Here is a 22,150-nt window from a genome sequence, read left to right as displayed (position 1 = left end):
TCCAAGCCAAAATCATTGTCCAGGTCATTTTCCTTTCAGACACAGATTTCAATAACCGCTCAGGACCATTCACACCACCTCTCTGTGCTAACAGCAGCATAAAACAAGAAATACCTGCATTTCAGGTCTTATTTGAGAAGAGGAGGTCAGTGTTAAAGCATAGCCTTCTTAAACATGTGCCCCCAGGAGAGGCATAGACTGTCGTTCTTGGGATACTCAAAAGAAAAGTGAAAGATGATTATCAGTAAACATAAGCCAAAATGCCAATCATGTGCAATTAAAATGGACACAGCAAAGTATTGAGAAAACAAAAGTACCAGAAGACTGCTTTCTCCTGATGCTGGTCTACTAGAGGTCTTTGCAAATGGATTTTCCTGATCAATGATGTCTTTAACAGGCGTTGAGAGTAGAGTGGTGCTGGAAAACCGCAGGTCAGGCAGCAACTGAGGAGTAGGAAAATCAACATTTCGGGCAAAAGCCCTAAATCAGGAATGAAGCAGGGAGCCTCCAGGGTGGAGAGATAAATGGGGGGGAGGGGGGGAAGAGAAAGTAGCAAAGTGTACAATAGGTGGAGGGGGGTGGGGATGAATGTGATAGGTCAGAGAGGAGGGTGGAGCGGATAGGTGGGAAGGGAGATTGGCAGGTAGGACAGGTCATGCCGATGGTGCTGAGCTGGAAGGTTGGAACTGAGGTAAGGTGGGGTGGGAGGGAAAATGAGGAAACTGGCGAAATCCACATTGATGCCCTGGGGTTGAAGTGTTGCAAGGCAGAAGATGAGGCGTTCTTCCACCAGGCGTCAGGTGGTGAGGGTGTGGCAGTGGAGGAGGCCCAGGACCTGCATGGGAGGGTGGGAGGGGGAGTGGGAGGGGGAGTTGAAATGGGCCACAGGGTGGTGTGGTTGATTGGTGCGAGTGTCCCAGAGATATTCCCTGAAGCACTCCATGAGAAGGCGTCCAGTTTCCCCAATGTAGAGAAGACTGCATATATGACATTGGTGGATGTGCAAAAAAAACTTTGATGGATGTGGAAAGCTCCTTTGGAGCCTTGAATGGAGGTGAGGGAGGTGGTGTGGGGGCAGGTTTTGCAATTCCTGTGGTGAAAAGGGAAGGTGCCTACTACCCTCTACATAAAAAACACTTGCCCTCACATCTCCTTTGAACTTGGCCCTCTCACCTTAAATGCATGTCCCCTAGTACAGACACTTTAACTCTGGGAAAAGGTTCTGATCATCAATGCCATCCATGCATCTCATAATTTTATAGACTTTTATCAAGTCTCCCCTCAGCTCCGCCACTCCTCAGAAAATAACTCGAGATTTTCACACCTCTGCTTATAGCTCAAACCTTCTGATCCAGGCAGCAATCTACAAAGCCTCATCTACACCCTCTTCAAAGCTTCCACATCCTTCCTGTAATGTCGCAACCAGAACTAAACGCAATACTCTAAGTGTGGCCTAACCAAAGTCTGTTAAAGTTGCACACTGTAAACTGCATAGGGACCTCTTTGAAAAGTAACAAATGACAGCCACAGGAGCCAATGGAGAATCACTGAAGATTGTGAACTTTCAAAATGGTTTTAGTGGCAAGTATTTTTGAACAGCAACTCTAACTTGAATTTTTAGTAAAAGTGTATTTTAACTCTGTGGTGGTGGCTGGCATGTTGCTCTGTTGTTGACTGGAATCCATTTCTTCCATCAACGAGCATCAATCCATCACTCCCCTCTGCCTTGTCACAGTTTTATTGTCTGCTCCAAAGTGCTTCAGAAGCAGGAACAGATGTTTCGCCATCACATTCGATTTCTGAATTTGCACTGACTACCAAATTTTGCACTACTGTATCTTCATTCCTCCTGACCTTGGGTCCATAATAAAAGCCTCCAGTTAAAAGCCTCTAGTAAAGCCAGTAGTGATGGAGAAACAGAAAAATTCTGCTGGGAATGCATTACCCTGTCCCACCCACAAAGAACTGTCCTGAGTCTTACTTTGTTGTGATTTATACAGTGTCTGCAGTCTGTGTTGGCTAATCCAAAGAGGCAAAAGAAATCCCTTGTCATTTTTACATCGCTGATGTTCAACAATCATGACAATTTCAGCAGCAAAATGGAGAGGATTCAACAAGGTGGTGCACAGGCTCTCTCCTGATGTGCCTTGGGCTACTTTATGATATTAAAAAATCATTGCTTAAACATGAGACTTTCTTTTCAGTGGATGTGGGCCAGCATTTATCACCTATCCTTAATTGCCAAGACAGCAATTAGGAGTCAACCATATTGCTATGGCTTGGAGTCACATATAGGCCAAGTCAGGTAAGGTTGGCAGATTTCCTCCCCTAAAGGAACCAGATGGGTTTTTACAACAATGATAATGTGATTAGGCCAACATTTTTTACTTGAATTCAAATGTCACCATCTTTCATGGTAGGAACACATGTCCCTGGAACCTTAGTCTAGGGTCCTCATTTCTCATCCAGTGACATTACCACAATGCCACAGCCTCCCCTTATTGTTGTCACTGCAGGCAGTAGGGAACCTACTTACAGACAAGGGAACATCGCAGCCAGCGACAGCTGTGCTCCAACTCTGCCCTTTTCAGCAACCCCCACTTTTTACCAATTGCTCCAGCATTCCATTCCCTAATCCAGAAATTCTGGAGAAGTGTTCGAAAGGAAATTCATGTCCCCACTCCCCAAAGCCTTCTGGAAGATCTGTCTCTCTGACCAGGCTGGAGGTCAGGTGCCACACTTTAATCTTTTGTTCAGTGAAATCACATCTTCTAACTCACACCGAGTGTTTCAAGATGTTCATTAGGTTTAGGACACTAAACAAATCAAAGTTACTTTGCTGTTGCTGGAAAATGTGGGTTTGGAATTCAGTTGTATTGCTACAGATGGGAAACTGTGTTTTTTTGACACTATGGATTGTATCAATGCCTCAATACAGTATAGTCATTCAGTAACAGTGAAGCTGCGGGGAACTTGTTTCCAACTCACGATTGCCAAGACCCCTAGATTGCCCCTTTGAGGCTTGCTGCACCTTATACCATTTGGGCAATTAGCAGGCTTTCCTTGGAAATTACAGACCTCTCCCAACGGCAGGAGTCCCCCATGATATCAAAGGCAGTGCTGTTGCCAGTTCTATACCCACCCTGAAGTTTCTGGTTGGTCCAGTGATGGTTTGAGAGGGTTGCGGGTGCAAGGGTTGTTAAAAAAACACCTGGCCAATCATCCTTTTCCAATGGCAGATACCATGATCAGGCACTGAATAACTTTCAACAAAGAACCCAGACCCCAGAGCCCAGATGGTATTGAAGGATTCAACAGGAATCTATTACAGCTATTACAAAACATTATACAAGCAGTTATACATACAACTGCTTAGACACTAACCTCACTATCCCTGCCATCTTTCTCCAGAGCTGCTAAATGACAGATTATTTTCCTTGACAAGCTCATTTAATCGCATTCCCACTTCTGAGTGAGTGTCAGGGACTAGAGTACTGACTTCTCAAATGAATGGATGTTTTTCTCCAATTTGCTTCATCATTGAGTCGTGCTCTTTGAGAGGGAGGGGAGAGTTTAAGGTGCCTCAGCACCACATTCAAACATAACTAGCAATCAAAAATGCTGTCTTTGGGAGCAATGCCTTCATCCCAAAAATTAGTTTTAAAACAGGCTTTTCTTTTAAAAACAGCATACCTGGACTTGAATTAAACCCTCGAAGTGTAGATGTTTCAACCCATTTTCTCAGTTTAAAATTTAGAACAGTGGAAAAGAAACTTGTCACAAATGAGAAAGAGTATACCTGCCCCAAGCTGTAATAATATACTCTCAATCTGTTGTTTCAGATGTATTACCTCTGACCTTCCCTTCATCAGGAGGTCAGAAGTGGGGATGTTGACTGAATATTGCAAAATGTTCAGCACCACTCACAACTCCTCAGAAACTGAAATTCAGCAAGAACCTGAACAATGTGAAGAATGTGAATAAAATGAGGGCAAGCTAGCTAGTGTTATGGACCAGACCGAACCCCCTCACTGCATATTAAGGAGATAGCCACAACCCTAACTTTTTCTTATTTTAAAGGCAAGTGCTAAGCGTTGCATTCAGGTACAATTTGACTGATCAAAGGACTAGCTTTGAAGCAAAACACACTTTATTCAAATACTATAGTTAAAATACAACAAAAGAAAAAAGAAATTCAAATAACACTACTGGAAGACTTTACAGAATAATAGATTATTAACCACTACAAACTAATAGTTCCAGTATAGTAACATCCTATAAACAAACCCTTGGCAAAAGGCAAATTCAGAAAAATAAATTGTCTCACACGCAATTCTCCAGTTAAGGAGGAAAACATCAAGAGCAAACTCAGAGACAGAGAGATGTTCTGCGGTTTCTAACCCCAGCTCCAAGACACCAGCAGCTGCTACTGAAAAACTAAAACTAAAACTAAATATTCTGCTTATGTGGGAACTTGACCATTCAGGCGGTTTTTATTATTCCAACCTTTTAGAAGAAGGCGAAGGCCTCATAAATTGATTTCTTTATGGGCTTTCAATAGACAGCTCTGCTGCTCAGTCTTAAAATCTCTCTCAAAAAAATTCAAGACAAAATACATTTCTTAAATCCATAGTATTGTCACACTGGCAACATAAAAGAGTGTTTTTTTAAGATAGATAAAAGGTAAGAGATAGGCAAGAGTGGAAATTGGATGACTGGAAAATGAGGCTGGAGAAATAATAATGGGGAACATAGCAATGGCAGGGGAACATAGCAATGGCAGAGGAACTGAACTGGGACTTTGCTTCAGCAGCATACCAGAACTTCGAGAGAGTCAGGACAGAGGTGAATGTAGTAGCCAGCACTAAGGAGGCATTTCAGATGCTGAAAGGTCTGCAAGCAGATAAGTCATTCCTGACGAAGGGCTTACCCCCGGAACTTCAATTCTCCTGTTCCTCGGATGCTGTCTGACCCTGCTGTGTTTTTCCAGCACCACACTAATCCTGACTCTGATCTCCAGCATCTGCAGTCCTCACTTTCACCAAGGATAGGAGAGTAGGCAAAGACATGGCAGATGGAATATAATGTGGGAAAGTCTGAGGCTATGCACTTTGATATGAAGAACAGACGTGTAGACTATTATCTAATTGACAAAAGGACACAAACCAGATGCACAAAGGGACTTAACAGTCTGCATTCAGAATTCTCTTAAGGTTAACATACAGATGCAACTGGCAGTCAGGAAGACAAATTCAATGTTAGTCAATGTTCATAGAATCAAAGAATCCCTACAGGGTGGAAACAGGCCCAACAAGTCCACACTGACCCTCTGAAGATTAACTCACCCAGACCCATTCCCTACCCTATTACTCTACATTTCCCCTGACTAATGCACCTAACCTACATATCCCTGAACACTATGGGTAATTAACCACAGCCAATTCACCTAACCTGCACATCTTTGGAATGTGAGAGGAAACACACACAGGTATGAGGAGAAAACTCCACACAGACAGTCGCCCGAGATTGGAATCGAACCTGGGTCCCTGGCACTGTGAAGCAGCATTGCTAACCACTGAGCAACCGTGCCACCCTGTATTTAAGAGGGCTAGAATACAACAGCAGGTATATACTGCTAAATGCTCCATAATGCACTGCCAGACCCCACTTTGAATATTGTGAACTATTTTGGGCTCTATATCGATGGAAGGACTTGCTGGCATTGGAGGGGATCCAGAGTAGGTTTACATGAATGGGCCCAGGGATGAAGGGCTTGTCATTTGAGAAGCAGTTGACGACTCTGGATCTGTACTCAATGTAGTTTAGAAGGATGACGTGGGGGTTAGGAGTGGGGAGGATCTCACTGAAATTTACGAAATTCTGAAAGGCCAGGGTAGAGTGAACGTAGAGAAGATGTTTTAATATGGAGGAGAGACTAGGACCCAAGAGCACAGCCTTAGAGTGAATGGAGATGAGAAATGTCTTCAGTCAGAGAGCAGTTAATCGTGGAACTCACGGCCTCCATTTCCTTCTGTGGCAAAGTCATTGACTGTATTTAAGATAGAGATTGATAAGTTCTTGATTACTAAGGGGATCAAGAGTTACAGGGAGAAACATATACACTATGATCGAATGGCGCAGCCGACTCAATGGGCCAAATGGCCTGATTCTGCTCTTAAATCTTATGTCTTGCGTTGGGAAGTAATATTCATGCCAGACAAAGACCATTTCTAACTACGCAGAATTCAACCATTGTCCCTTGACATTACCATCACTTAAATCCCCTGTACCAACATCCCAGGGATTAGCATTGACCAGCAACTGAACTCCACCAGCTATAAAAAATACTGTGGCAATAGGCGAAGGACCAAGAATTTTATGAAAGTATCTCACTTCCTGTCTGCCCACCGTCATTAGGAGTCTGAAGGGGGTCAGTTAGTTGAACAGCTGGTTTGCAAAACAGAATGATGCCAACAGCATGGGTTCAATCCCCACACTGACTGTGGAAACCACAAAGGTCCCTCCTTCTCAAACCTGAGGGCTTTTGCGGTACAGCGTCTGCATCTCTAGGCTTGGAGGTCCAGGTTCAAGTCCCATCTGCTTCAAAAGGTGTGTATTGATATTTCTGAACAGGTTGATTAGAATTTTATTTTGACAAAGGTAGTGTGAAGAAATACTCTTAACTGAATGAATGTAGCTGCAACAACAAAAGAAGCTTGACACCAACCAAAAGAAAGCAGCCTGCTTGACTAACACTTCTTTCATAACTGATGCATGACAACAGCAGTGGGCACCATCTACAAGGTACAGTGCTGTAACTCACCCAGGCTCTTTAACAGCAACTTCCAAACCTATTATTTCTAACACTTTGAAGGTGCAGAGCAGTAAAACACAAGGAACACCACCACCTGCATATTTCCCTTTAAGCCACTCACCTTCCTGACTTAGCACTACATCACCATTCCTTCACTGGCACTAGGTTAAAATCCTGAAACTTTGTAACAGCACTTTGTGTCCTGACACCCCAATAACTGCAGCAATGCAAAAGGGCAGCTTATCACCATCTTATCAAGGCTAATTCGGAATGGGAAAAAGTGCTGAGTTAGCCAATACATCTGGATCTGAAGAAAGAATATTTAAAAAGTTATTATCACAATGGCTTCTCAGAAAAACAAAGGGAGACTGTAATAATGGTTACATCTGCCATGTGGATTACTGTTAGCTGGATTACTTAAAACAGTCAGTGTAAATCATTTTTAACGATTCTCACCTAAATTGTTTGAGGTTTAAATTATTTACTATAAACTACAAACTAAACATTTCATGCCATGATTATTGGTGGACAAGTGTGCAAAACTGGTTGAGTCAAGCACATTATTTGCACCAGCAAGTACACATTATTAGCCATCCTCTGCCCTTAAAATCTTTCACTTACTTTAATTGATAATAATTACATCTTAAGAATTTCAGAATGGACTGGGAACGAACAAATAGAGATCAGAAACGGACTTTCTCTCTATCCCAAAACCATCCTAACCTTCAAATATAGTCGTATCACATCAAGCTTTCCCTAGAAATTCCCTCCCTAATGGCATCGTGGGTCAACCCACAGAAGGTGGACTGCAGCGGTTCAAAAAGACAGATCACCACCACTTTCTCAAGGGACAGGCAATAAACACAGGCCAGTCAGTGATGCACACATCCCACAAATGAATAAAAACAATGCAGCTCAATCCTTACATTTTCCTCCCTGCAGGAGAAAGTGAGGTCTGCAGATGCTGGAGTATCAGAGCTGAAAATGTGTTGCTGGAAAAGCGCAGCAGGTCAGGCAGCATCCAAGGAACAGGAAATTCAACTTTTCAGGCATAAGCCCTTCATCAGGAATGAGGAAAGTGTGTCCAGCAGGCTAAGATAAAAGGTAGGGAGGAGGGACTTGGGGGAGGGGCGATGGAGATGTGATAGGTGGAAGGAGGTCAAGGTGAGGGTGATAGGCCGGAGTGGGGTGGGGGCGGAGAGGTCAGGAAGAAGATTGCAGGTTAGGAAGGCGGTGCTGAGTTCGAGGGATTCGACTGAGACAAGGTGGGGGGAGGGGAAATGAAGAAACTGGAGAAATCTGAGTTCATCCCTTGTGGTTGGCGGGTTCCCAGGTGGAAGATGAGGCGCTCTTCCTCCAACCGTCGTGTTGTTATGTTCTGGCGATGGAGGAGTCCAAGGACCTGCATGTCCTTGGTGGAGTGGGAGGGGGAGTTAAAGTGTTGAGCCACGGGTTGGTTGGGTTGGTTCTGCAAGTAGGCGGAACGTTTCAGAGAACACCTCTGGGACACCCGGATCAACCAACCCAACCACCCCATGGCTCAACACTTCAACTCCCCCTCCCACTCCAACAAGGACATGCAGGTCCTTGGACTCCTCCATCGCCAGAACATAACAACACGACAGTTGGATGAAGAGCGCCTCATCTTCCGCCTGGGAACCCTCCAACCACAAGGGATGAACTCAGATTTCTCCAGTTTCCTCATTTTCCCTCCCCCCACCTTGTCTCAGTCGAATCCCTCGAACTCAGCACCGCCTTCCTAACCTGCAATCTTCTTCCTGACCTCTCCGCCCCCACCCCAACTCCGGCCTATCACCCTCACCTTGACCTCCTTCCACCTATCACATCTCCATCGCCCCTCCCCCAAGTCCCTCTTCCCTACCTTTTATCTTAGCCTGCTGGACACACTTTCCTCATTCCTGATGAAGGGCTTATGCCCGAAACATCGAATTTCCTGTTCCTTGGATGCTGCCTGACCTGCTGTGCTTTTCCAGCAACACATTTTCAGCTCATTTTCCTCCCTGCCCCCACCCAAAGAATAAACATACAAATCACTGTAAATGCTCACAAGACTCTCCTGATAATGTTGTGGCATCTTTGGTTTCTTGTCCAGTATTCAAAATCTATGCTGCTGGACCCTAGGAAGCCTTACCTGCAGCTCCAGGGAACTAAACCTCTCAAAATATAGCTTGAAACCTAGAGACCCTAGATTTGTGAATCAAGACCCCAGTTTGAGAAGGAGGGACCTTCACGGTTTTCCACAGTCGGCGTGGGAATTTAATCCATGCTGTTGGCATCATTCTGCCTTGCAAACCAGCTGTCCAACTAACTGTCCATGCCCTGGTAACCCAAGCTGCACAACACCACGGCTCGTTTTTTTTTAAAAAAAGACTCTCATTTAACATGAAGATCACTTAACAGTCTTAAAAAGACATTGAAAATCTCTTACCTCACTGACAATTGTAGAGATGTATCTATCTGTGCTGTACACCCAGCCGTCAACGCAGGGCTCTATGTCACGGGCTGACTCACTGGAGCGGTCTCCTTCAAGAGATTTGAACTTGCTACACCTACTGTACACTTGCTCACCGTCCCTTTCTTCAATAGGGATCCGTAGACTCAGGTTCAGTGACGAGTTATTTCCTTCGAAGGTGGTATTTGGAGAGTCGGGCAGGCGGCAATGGTGCTGCGGGGTGTCTCCCACGAACACCATAGAGAGAGTAGTGTAGCCGTTCGGGATATTGATGACACTCAGCAAAAAGAATATCGTTTTCTGGAAGGGACCCCATGCTCCCAGGAAGGCAGTTAACTCATCATAATCTTGCACGTTCATCCTCACAAAAAGGAGACTCTCCTGGACGACCGCAACTCACAAGTCATGCAAGTACAAGCTCTTGAGTCTACAGAAGCAAAAGATAACGTTAACAAATAAAGTTTCTCATCAAAATCTGTCAACCACAGCAACTTCTTCCAGTGCAAATACAAAAGCCTTGCACAAATAGTCTCCTGGCTGTTTGGATGCGCATGCGCGCAGGGATGAAATTGTAACATGGAATTTTGATACTTTTGCTGACCACGTGCATCAAGTTGCTTTAAAGACAACTTTTCCCTCTTTCTAAACACGCCGTTCAGCTTGTGTTGCATAACTTTTGATGAGTCCGAATACCAGTTATTTACTGGCACAATCGCAGCCACAATGCTTCGTGGAAGAGAGAATTTTTACTACACAAGAGACAAGCAAACGAACACTTTTTTATTCATTTTTGGGATGTGGGCATCGCTGCTTGGCCAGTATTTATTGTCCGTCCCTAGTTGCCCTTGAAATCGTGGTAATGGACTGCCTTCTTCAACTGCTGCAATCCACCTGCTGTGGGTTGGCTTACAATGCCATTAAGGAGAGAAATCGTAGGGAATGTTTCCAAGGCAAGATGGTGAGTGGCTTGGAGATGAACTATTGGAGATGTTGGTATTCCCATGCATCTGCTGCCCTTGTCCTTCTCAATGGAAGTGCTTGTGGGTTTGAAAGGTGTTTTCAGAGAATCTTTGGTGAATTTCTGCAATGCATCTTGTAGATTGTACACAGTGCTGCTAGCAGTCAGCGGTGGAGGGATTGGATGTTTGTGGACGTGGTGCCAATAACGAGGAATGCTTTCTTCTGGGTGGCATCAATCTTCTCGAGTGTTGTTGAAGCTGCACCTATCCAGGCAAGTGGGAATATTCAGTCACACTCCTGACTTCTGCCTTGTAGATAGTGGACAGGCTTTGAGGAGTTAGTTGAGTTGCTCAGCCGAATATTCTTAGCCTTTGCCTTGCTGTTTTAGCCACTACATTTATGTGGTGCGTCCAGTTGAGTTTCTGAACAATGATAACTGCCAGGATGTTGATAGTGGGGGATTCAGTGATGGTAACACCATTGAATGAGACAGGACACTGGTTAATTTTGTTTTTATTTATTCACTGGATAAGGGTGTTACTGGTTAGGCCAGCATTTGTTGCCCATTCCTAATTATCCAGAGGGCAGTTAAAAGTCAACCACGTTATTGTGGGTCCAGAGTCACATATAGACCAGACCAGGTAAGGATAGACCGAAAGGAGGCTGGAAGAACACAACAAGCCAGGCAGCATCAGGTGGTGGAGAAGTCGATGTTTCGGGTGTAACCCTTCTTCAGAACTGGAGAGTGAGTGTAGGAGGAGCTGCAGATAAATGAGGTGGCAGGACAGAGTGGTGAAGCAGGGATAGGTGAAGATGGGCAGAGGGTTAGAGCTGGCTGGTTAATGGGTTGAATGAATTTGGTTAGTGGGAAGGAGGAGGGCTGGGAGGGCAGATTATTTGAAATTGGAGAACTCAATGTTGAGTCCTCCGGACTGTTGGAAGAGGAGATGTTGTTCCTCCAATTCGCACTGTGGTTAGTTTTGAATATGGAGGAAACCAAGTATGGTCATGTCAGAAAGGGAGTTGGGGGGAATTGAAATGGGTGGGGACCGAACGCAAATTCAGGGAATGGTTCACTGAGCATTGCAGCTGGGTCCACATCCACCAGTCTCTGCATCCAACTCATCATCCTTAAACACTTCTGTCAACTCCAACTAGACCCCACCATCAAGAACATCTTCCCCCTCCTCTCCCTTCTCTGCCTTCCACAAGGACCGTTCCCTTCAACAGTCCTGAGGTTTGTGCCGTTCTCTCCACAGACAATCACGATCCCACCGGTACCTTCACCTGCAACCGGAAAAGATGTGAAACCTGCCAGTACACCACCTCCTCACCTCCATCCAGGGCCCTAACCAGTTCTTCCACAAGACAGGAGGTTGACCTGCCTCTTCAACCTAGTTTACTGCATCTTGTGCCCCCGATGTGGCCTTCTCTGCATTGGGGAGACTGCATGTAAAGTTAGGGAGCGGTTCACTGAGCATCGCAGCTGGGCTACAGGGGCTGACTGGACCTCCCAGTCATCGCCCAGTTCAATACCTCCAACCTGGAATTTTGAATTCCAGCATCTGCAGTTTTTTTTGTTTCAGACCAAGTAAGGAGCTGAAAATGTGTTTCTGGAAAAGCGCAGCAGGTCAGGGAGCATCCAAAGAGCAGGAGAATCGACGTTTCGGGCATGAGCCCTTCTTCACGAATGATATCAGTTTCCTTCCCTGAAGGACATTAGTGAGCCAGATGAGTTTTTCTGATAATTGACAATGGATTCATGGTCATTGTCTTTTCTTGGTGATGGTCATAGGCTGGAAATTGTGTGGCGCAAATGTTACTTGTCAGCCTAAGCCTGGAGATTGACCAGATCTTATTGCATTTGAAAATGGACTGCTTCAGTATCTGAGTAGTCGCAAATAGTGCGGAACATTGTTCAATCATCGGTGAACATCCTCACTTCTGAATTTATGATGGAGGGAAGGTCATTGATGAAGCAGCTGAAAATGGTTGGCCCTAGTTCTTCCTCTTTCCCTCACCCACTACCCTGAGAAACTCCCACAGCGATGTCCTGGAGCTGAGATGACTGATCTCCAACAACCAAGACCATCTTTGACAAAGGGTCAGTTAGACTCAAAAGGTCAGCTCTTTTCTCTCCTTACAGATGCTGCCAGAGCTGCTGAGATTTTCCAGCATTTAATCTTTTGGTTTCAGATTCTAGCATCTGCAGTAATTTGCTTTTATTTAATTTATTTTTACCAAGACCATCTTCCCCTGTGTTAGGTGTGACTCCAACCAACAGAGATTGTGCCCCCTAATTCCAGTTTTGCTAGGGCTCCTTGATGCCAAATTTATTCAAGTGCGGGCTTGATTAAAAGTGCAGTCACTCTCCCCTCACCTCTGAAATTCAGCTTTATTTGACCATGTTTGTAAAAAAGCTATAATGAGGTCAAGAGCAAAGTTGACCTGGCAGAACCCAAACTAGGTATCACTGAGCAGGTTATTGCTGAACTAGTGCTGCTTGATAGCACTGTTGATGACAATTTCCATCGTAGTGATGGCTTTGATTTATCCTGCTGTTTATGTACAGGACATACTTGGGTAATTTTCCATCTTGTTGGATAGATGTGAGTATTGTAACTGTACTGTAACAAGTTGGTTTGGGGAGCACAATTCTTCAGTACCATTGTTGTAATGTTATCAGGGCCTGTAGATTTTGCAGTATTCAGCATCTCCAACTATTTTGTGATATCACATGGTGTGAATTAAATTAGCTAAAGACAAGTATCTGTAATGCTAGAAACCACTGAAGGAGGCCAAGATGGATATCCACTCAGCACTTCTGGCTGAAGATTACTGCGAATGCTTATCTCTTGCACTGATGTGTTGGGCTTTTGCATCATTGAGGCTGGAAATATTTGTGGAGCCTTCTCCTCCAGTCAGCTGTTTAATTGTCCACTACTATTCATGACTGGATGTGGCAGGACTGAAGAACTTAGATCTGATCTGTTAGGTGTGGGATCACTTAGCTCTATCTATCATTTGCTGCTTATGTTGTTTGGCATGCAAGTAGTCACATTTAGTGACTTCACCAGATTGACATCTCTTCTTCAGGTGTGCCTGGTACTGTTCTACACTATCCATGGAACCAGGGTTGATCCCCTGGCTTGATGATAATAGTTGAATGAGAGATATGCCAGGCCTTGAGGTTCCAGATTGTACTGGAGTACAATTCTGCTGCTGTTGACAGCCTACATCATCTCACAGATGCCCAGTTTGAAGTTACTAGATCTGCTTGAAGCTTGCACCATTTAGCACAGTGACAGTGGCACACAGCCCAACGGACATTATTCTCAATGTGAGGGCAGGACTGTGTCTCCACAAGGTCGGTCTGGTGGTCGCACTTATCAATATTGTCATGAACAGATGCAACTAAGACAAATCTTACCAATTGGCTCGACGGTCCGCTTATAAAACGATAAGATATGGGAAAAGAAGTTGGCCATCCCTTTACATCTGCTTCACCATTGAATGAGATCATGGCTGACTGGATAATCCTTCATAATGGAACCACGTGGAGGACTTAAACAAGTCAGAAATATATCCCAAGCTGCTGAGGCAAGGGAGGAGATATCAGAAGCCCTGGCAGTAATTCTCAAATCATTTCTGGGCCCAAGTTGCCCTACTTTAAAAGGGGGACAAATGAATAGATCATGAATGACAGGTCAGCCACGCCACCCTCTGTTTTTTTTTGTGGGGGGGGGGGAAAAGGAGGAAGTTTTAGAAATGAAGCTGAGGTTAGAGAGTGTATTTGCACTTGGAGTGATGCAGATTAATCAGGAAGAATGAGCATAGATTTATGTTGTTACAGGTTGGGGTTAACAAATTTGACTTTTTTTTGAGGAAGTAACCAGAAGTGCAGATAATGGTAAAGCATTTGATGTGGACTACATGGACTTTAGCAAGGCTTTTGGTGAGGCTGCAGACTAGTCAAGACACTAAGAGCCCACGGATCAAACAAAGTGGCACATTGGATCCAAAATTGTCTGAGAGGCAGGGAGAGGAGGGTAAATGGTAGAGGGGTAATAATGTAACTGGAGGTCTGTTTCCAATGGCAATCTACAAGGATCGATGCTAAATGCATTGTGCGTAGTGTAAGATAATGATTTGAATTGAGATGTTAGGGTACAAGCAAGAGGTTTACAATGACATGAAACTTGGTGGAGTCAAAAACAGTAAAGATAATAGCCATAAACCGGAGGAGGATATGGACAGACTGTGACTGGAGAGAGAATGGCAAATGGAATTCAACCCAGAAGAGTGTAAGATATTACTCTTAGGGAGGGATAACAAGGCAAGGTATTACATAATGCATGGTAGGACCCTGAAATGTACTGAAGATCAAAGGGACCTTCGTGTATATTTGCATAGATATCCAAAGGTAGCAGGACAAGTCGATAAAGGTGATTAAAGTACATGTGATACTTGCCTACCTGACAAAGGAAGAGCACTCCAAAAGCTTGCATTTTCAAATAAACATGTTTGACTATAACCTGGTGTCATGTGATTTTCAGCTTTATTATCTGAGATAGAGAATACAAGAGGAGAAAGTGAGGACTGCAGATGCTGGAGATCAGAGCTGAAAATGTGTTGCTTGAAAAGCGCAGAGGTCAGGCAGCATCCAGGATGCTGCCTGACCTGCTGCACTTTTCCAGCAACACATTTTCAGCTCAGTAGAGAATACAAGAGCAGAGAGGCTATGTAGAAAATGTATGAAATGGTGGTTAAGCTGTGACTAGAGTATGGAGAAGTTCTGGTCACTATATTACAGGAAAGATGGTGATTACATTGGAGGGGTGAAGAGGAGATTTACCAGGAAGCTGCCTGGGCTGGAATGTCTGACCAATAGGAAAGAGGACCTCATCTGAAAAAGGCACATCACACTGAAATCTCGTGATTTCAAATAAGCCTGTTGGACTACAACCTGGTGTTGTCTGACTTCATGCTTTCCTCAGGATACTCAACATGGCTAGCATGGGAGAGATGGTTTAGAGATAATGTAGTATGGTCATTGAATCCAACTGACAGAAGAAAACAAACACGACGTACGGGAGAGCTGTGCATTGATGAGGCAAGCAATACAGGAGGCAAGCAAAGGTCACCAACTTGCTGCTCTCTCCGAAGACATGGAATGTTCTGAGTACTTGTTTGTTTTATTTCAGATTTCCATAATCCAAGGTATCTTGATGTTTTCATTTTTTTTTGCATAGTTTTCCAAGATTTTTATTGGTGGCACAGGTATAGAAATTCATGATTGTGTATGGATGTTTCTCCAAGATAGTACTCAATTTTATTCATATTGCTAATATCTGGTCAGAAACAAGCTACCAAGACAAGTTGAGATTTTTTTTTAGAAAACAGAGGATCCTTGGTTCTGTTAAGGGAGACCTAACATACAATAGCGAAGAAACTATCTAATCTAATCTAATCTAAAAACAAGACAATACTGATCAGATGAATCTGCTCTGGATGAATGTTTGCTCGCTCAGCTGGAAGGTTCATTTTCAGACATTTCATCACCATACTCGATGACACCTTCAGTGAGCCTCTGGACTAAGCACTGCTGATGATTCCTGCTTTCTATTTATCTGCTTGGGTTTCTTTGGATTGGTGATGTCATTTCCTATGATATAATTTCCTGTTTTTTTTCCAGCAGGTGGTAAATGGGGTCCAAGTCAGTGCATTTTTTGATATAACCTCAACTTGAGCTACAAATCTTCTCAAAAATCACTAACACCTATGGACAAAACTTACAGACAAACCAACAGAATACCCATGGGATCTCTGATATCAGGGTTCTTAGCAGAGATAGTAATGCAGAGACATGAACAAACAGCTCTGCCAACCATCCAACCCAAACTTTGGGTCCATTACGAGGATGACACCTTTGTCATCACTAAATGAAACAAAGTAGAAACATATTAGTAATACCCTTACTGGCATAAAATTCATAAAGGAGGAAAACAACAACAAACTGCCATTCCTAGATGTCACAGTCGAGCGAACAGCCAATGGGCAACTTCAAACCAGTGTCTACAGGAAACAACACATATGGACCAAATATTGAACTAGAGAAGCAATCATCCCAACATTCACAAACAAAGCTGCATCAGAATATTATTTCAACGAGACAACACTCTGCAGCATAGAGGAACTACACAGCAGAGGAAAATCACCTATACAGCATATTCAAAAAGAAAGAATGAGTATGCAATGAACACAGTCCACTGATTTCTCAGCAACAAACCCAAACAAGCAGACAAAACATGTCCAGAAACCCTAGCCAATCTCCCCTACATCAAAGACATCTCAGGAATGACTGCCAGACTACTCAGACTCCTTGGCAACATGGTAGCCCACAAAGCCACCAACACACTAAAATAGCAGCTAATGAACTTTAAAGACCCTGTACAGACAACAAGCAAAGCTAATGTCATTTACAAAATACTGTGCAAGAATTGTAACAAACACTAAATTGGACAAACAAGCAGAAAACTAGCCACCAGGATTACATGAAAATCAACTAGCTACAAAACAATATGACCCTCTCTCACTAGTATCCTTCCATACAGATAAGGACGGACACCACTCTGACTGGGACAACACATCCATCCTAGGACAAGCCAAACAGAGACACACACGAGAATTCCTAGAAACATGGCATTCCAACCAGAACTCTATCAACAAATACTGACTTGGACCCCATTTACAACCGTCTGAGAGAAAGAACAGGAAATGACATCACCACAGGAAATGACATCACCAACCCATATATATGAAGACGTTAGCTGAAAATGAACCTTCCAGTTCAGCGAGCAAACCTACATCCCAGAATCTCAACCTGAGCTACAAATCTTCACAAAACCCACGAAAATCAATCTGCTGTTTAGTTATGAGAGATAAATATCGATCAGGGCACCAAGGACAACTAAACTATTCTTCTTGGAAAAAGCACCATGTAATCTTTACTTCCATTTGAAGGGGCAGATGCAACATTGAATTTAAACCAAAGTTTGGGAGAAGATTTGTAGCTCAGGTGCTCGTTGTTATGGTTCTGTTTGCCAAGCTGGGAATTTGTGTTGCAGACGTTTCATCCCCTGTCTAGGTGACATCCTCAGTGCTTGGGAGCCTCCTGTGAAGTGCTTCTGTGTTGTTTCCTCCTGCATTTATAGTGGTTTGTCTCTGCCACTTCAGTTCCAGCAGTCTGCTGCAGTGGCTGGCATATTGGGTCCGGGTCGATGTGTTTGTTGATAGAATCTGTGGATGAGTGCCATGCCTCTAGGAATTCCCTGGCTGTTCTCTGTTTGGCTTGTCCTATAATAGTAGTGTTGTCCCAGTTGAACTCATGTTGCTTGTCATTTGTGTGTGGCTTCTAAGGATAGCTGGTCGTGTTGTTTCGTGGCTAGTTGGTGTTCACGGATACGGATTGTTAGCTGTCTCCCTATTTGTTCTACGAAGTGTTTTGTGCAGTCCTTGCATGGGATTCTGTACACTAGATTGGGTTTGCTCACAAACTGGCTAAAGAACTACAACAGAAACTGAAACACCTGATCAGCAGATCCAGACACTCTATACAGTCAACACAGGAAATCATGGAGATCATCAGAAATATAAAACGTAGACAAGGAAGAAACTATGGTCTCATTCATCCACTGTTCACCTCTATCGACAAAACCCTAGCCAGAGAAACAATAGCCAACCTGCTGGACATACAGAACAGACAACAAGACGGGGAACCTATCAACAATCACTGCATACTCGAACTACTGGACCTGTGCCTCACAACACAGTTCACATTCAACAACCAACTATATGAACAAATCAACAGCACACCCATGGGCTCACCCATTTCTGGACTCCCAGCAGAAGCTGTAATGCAAAGATTAGAACAAACAGTCTTACTGCAAATTCAACCCAAACTCTGGGTCAGATATGTGGATGACACCTTTGTAATCATTAAAAACACAAATAGAAAACACACACTGGATCATCAACGCCACACTCACAGGAATCAGATTCACTAGAGAGGAAGAAAGGGACAACCAACTCCCATTCTTAGATGTGATGGTACAGAGAACACCGAATGGAGAATTCACCACAAAGGTATACAGGAAAGCCACACAGAAACACACACACACAGACACGTCCTGAACTATGAAAGCAACCACCCCAACACACAAAAGAAGTTGCATCAAGACACTGTTCAAAAGGGCCACAACACACTGCAGCACAGCTGAACTGCAAAAAGAGGAAGAACACCACCTCTACAATGTATTCGCCAAAAGCGGATATCCCTGCAATTTCATCAACAGATGCCTCAGGGAAAGACCCTGCACAGAATGTCAGCTTTGATGTTTCTTTGCATGTTCTAGAACCCTGTGATAGAGAGACAAGAGAGCAACCAAGTGGGGGACAGTTGTCAACACATTGATACACGGTCCCTGAACATCATTCCCCAGCCACTCCTGACTTCCCAAGGTCCTTATCCAATCTGGATTTGGTCCAAATCTGGCCCTCATTTATGTCACTGGTGGCGGAGATGTTTCAAATATGGAATTAAGTTTAATTCTTAAAGTTCGATAATTAAATTTTAAAGGCACATCATAGTTTCTGAATCAGACATTCTAGATACTTTGTGCAACTTCTCATCAGGTGAGCAGTTACATGCAACTTTTGCCTCATTCAAAATCTAGATTTAGTTAACAGTGCAACGATCAAATAACCTACGCACATAGATTGCACTTGTAGATGATTTACTGAAATATTTTCCAGCAGCGCTTCTCAAACACCATAAAAGCTGCATATTACAGCTGAAAATTTACAGTAGCATATATTCCAAACACAAGATTAAATCACTTTGGACTTTAACAAATCAAAGTTCATAATGAAATCATGTAACAACGTTTGCAAGTAATTCTTAGTGCATTATCAATCTATTCTTGTTTACAAAACACTAATTTCAACAACTAGAAATGTTAAGCTGTTATGCCTCCCTGGAGACTTGCAAGCAAACATATGTCCAAGCAGTTTGTAAAATATTTGACTGTTGTAAATGCTGCAGCTTCAGTCCAAATAGCCAGCTCATTTTATACATCCGTGAATAAGTTTCCATTTGTTTCCAAGTTACGACCATTTGATTTTTATTTCACACGAGAGCTTCTCCATCAAGCAGCTACAACAATTACTTCATTTGCTTGCCGACCCTGTGGCTAAAATGAAATCAAAACCGAAAAGTTATATCAACAGCTTATGGGTAAAACTAGAATAAACTTTTCTTGTACTCATGGAACACATGTGGATAAACCTTCATGTGACTGAAGTGAAACAAAATTCAAGTGTCTAGTCAGTGTACCTTTACAAAAATGTGTGTGGGAAGAAATCTGCGCAATAGATCATTGGAGATAGCAGGAAACCGTGATAAGCTTATGCTAAGACCTGGTAGTCGCTGGTAACCAGCCATGAGTGGATAGAAGTTGTACAATAACTCTTGTTCAGTGTCAGGCAGAATTCGTAATCGAACCTTGGAAAGAATGCAAAAATAATTAAATTTTAACAATGCAACTTCCGGAGGGCTGAAACAAAAAACAATTACTTTTCTGGAACAACAAATACCTTTATTGTTGCTCAATTCTTCCACCCTTAGAAATCTTTAGACTTATCTACCCACTTAAAATATATTGACAGATTCAAAAAAAAAACAGTACCTGCTTAAGACCAGAAAACATAAATGCATCATTGGGCTCCACAAAAATCTCCACATCCTGCACTAATTTGGTTCTGTTTTGCAACCAATATTTGACTGGTAGTGATTCACGAACCCTACCAAACGATGGGAGCTCTTTCAAAGAAAGAAAAGCAAGCTAGTGATATAGTTGCAAATTTAGTTCAACTGCTGCATTACCTCCATTAAAGTAGAACAACTGCATATTTATATACACAAAATTTAATGCAGATAACTATAGACACATGCATATATTAATTGGATGAGATCTATGTAACAATCTTAATTAGTAACTGAACTGTCAAGTGACAGATTTATAAATATCCCCTCCCTGACCATTAGAGAATTTCTACACTTAAAATACTGTAATTGTTATGATCTTTGTCAAGCCAAGCATTTTGTTTGAATGAATTAAGAATCAGAATTACTCAATGGCTATGATTTAGGCACTGAGCAAGGATATATTTTAGATATAAATAATGCTTCCTTACTTTTTCCTTTAGATATTATACAAGACTTAAAAAGTATTGTTGATTAGGAACTCCCGCAGATTGTCATTGGTGTTGCATTCTACACAGTTCTCAAAATTTTTAAATGAGAGGTTTCGTGCATATAATGAGTAGTTGTATAAATTAGTTCACCTGCATGAACAAAGAGCGGAATTGTGTCCACAATCACATGGGGTAACGTTATCACTGTGTTGACAACAGGTATGCTTTTAGCAGCAGATGTCCTATCAACAGAACATATCATAAGTAAATGCTGAAAAACACGGGTTTTCTGTTTTCATTTGCAATGAGAACAAAAACAACTTAGAAAAAGGTTAGATTTCTGCTCCAAGACCATGCCTATCTAGAAGCTGAGTGGCATTTTAAATTTGCATCATCACCAAAGCAAAACAGTCTTCCGTTGATAGAGCCAAACTCTCCATTTTTATATGGCAAAAAAAAAAGATACTATGCCTTTTCCAGGAGATTATATAACGACCCGAGGCAACTCCACTGTGGTTTGTAGGTGCTGGTGGACACTGCAAGCAGAAGCACTCACTGGCACACTCTCCTGTCTGTAAAACCACTGAGAAGAAATAGATTTCAAAAGCTGAGCAATTACAGGAAGACAAATCACAATTGAATTAGTGGTACTTTACATATATCATTGATTGATATTGAAATATTGAGTATTAACTAATCATTTTGTAGCAAGCAAAAATAAAGCTTTAGCTTGAACACTTTTTTTAGGAAAAGCCTCATTTTCAGTGCGTCATCTCTTTTTCTCACTTTCCCCCAACCCTCACCTATCCCCATCTGTTTTTCTTCTGCAGGCATGCATGTAACATAACCTCCCTCAAGGGAGGTGATAGCCTAGTGGTATTATCGCTGCACTGTTCATCCAGAGACCCAGGTAATGTTCTGGGGACCTGGATTTGAATCCCGCCATGGCGGATGGTGGAATTTAAAAAATCTGGGATTAAAGGTCTATTGATGACAATGAAACTGTTGTCGATTGTCAGAAAAAACTATCTGGTTCACTAAAGTCCTTTAGGGAAGGATACTAGGAGAAAGCGAGGACTGCAGATGCTGGAGATCAGAGCTTAAAAATGTGTTGCTGGAAAAGCGCAGCAGCTCAGGCAGCAAAGGAGCAGGAGAATCGACGTTTCGGGCATAAGCCCTTCTTCAGGAATTCCACAGGGAAGGATACTGCCATTCTCATCTGGTCTGGCTACATGTGACTCCAGACCCACAGCAATGTGGTTGACTTAACTGCCCTCTGGGCAATAAGGAATGGGCAATAAATGATAGCTTAGCCAGTGATGCCCTCATCCCATGAACGAATTTAAAACAAAATCAACAATTCTTTGCTTTACAGAGAAAAATGTGACATAGTATGATCATAGTTGAATTGCTGCTGACCAGCTACACTTTAAATGTTGACATAGACCCTTGAGGCAACGAATAGACTTCTTAAAATGTTACTCCAAAGGACCTTCAATAAACAGGAGTGATGCCAAGCAGTGAATATCATCCATTTTGAATGACAAAGATTGCTCAAAGATTTTGTTGCAAGTGTTAGGAGATTTGCAAGCATGCATAGAAAATTATTCTCCCCATGTCTGCTTGGGTTTCCTCCAGTGCTCCGGTTT

At 42.9% G+C, this 22,150-nt stretch overlaps 2 protein-coding genes across 5 annotated transcripts in view; both read right to left on the bottom strand.

The window, feature by feature from the left end:
* The window catches only part of LOC132826963 (solute carrier family 22 member 4-like), a 36,501-nt gene extending 26,854 nt beyond the window's left edge, over positions 1 to 9,647 (bottom strand). Inside the window, exon 1 of the mRNA XM_060843295.1 lies at positions 9,264 to 9,647. Within this exon, the coding sequence (XP_060699278.1) occupies positions 9,264 to 9,647 (384 nt within the window). The remainder of the gene's footprint in view (positions 1 to 9,263) is intronic.
* A 9,331-nt stretch (positions 9,648 to 18,978) lies between these two features.
* Positions 18,979 to 22,150, bottom strand: part of trappc11 (trafficking protein particle complex subunit 11) — a 69,422-nt gene continuing 66,250 nt past the window's right edge. For 2 of the 4 annotated variants that reach the window (XM_060843272.1, XM_060843262.1), the window contains exons 26-30: positions 20,973 to 21,084; positions 20,652 to 20,743; positions 19,994 to 20,127; positions 19,642 to 19,809; positions 18,979 to 19,498 (exon numbers count right to left, since the gene is read on the bottom strand). In XM_060843272.1, the coding sequence (XP_060699255.1) occupies positions 19,454 to 19,498; positions 19,642 to 19,809; positions 19,994 to 20,127; positions 20,652 to 20,743; positions 20,973 to 21,084 (551 nt within the window). In that variant the 3' untranslated portion in view covers positions 18,979 to 19,453. The remainder of the gene's footprint in view (positions 19,499 to 19,641; positions 19,810 to 19,993; positions 20,128 to 20,651; positions 20,744 to 20,972; positions 21,085 to 22,150) is intronic. The other 2 variants (XM_060843245.1, XM_060843254.1) reach the window with 1 other exon arrangement.

The sequence above is a fragment of the Hemiscyllium ocellatum genome, chromosome 2, assembly GCF_020745735.1.
Source record: "Hemiscyllium ocellatum isolate sHemOce1 chromosome 2, sHemOce1.pat.X.cur, whole genome shotgun sequence".
NCBI lineage: Eukaryota > Metazoa > Chordata > Chondrichthyes > Orectolobiformes > Hemiscylliidae > Hemiscyllium > Hemiscyllium ocellatum.
This window is presented reverse-complemented; position numbering and strand designations above follow the sequence as displayed.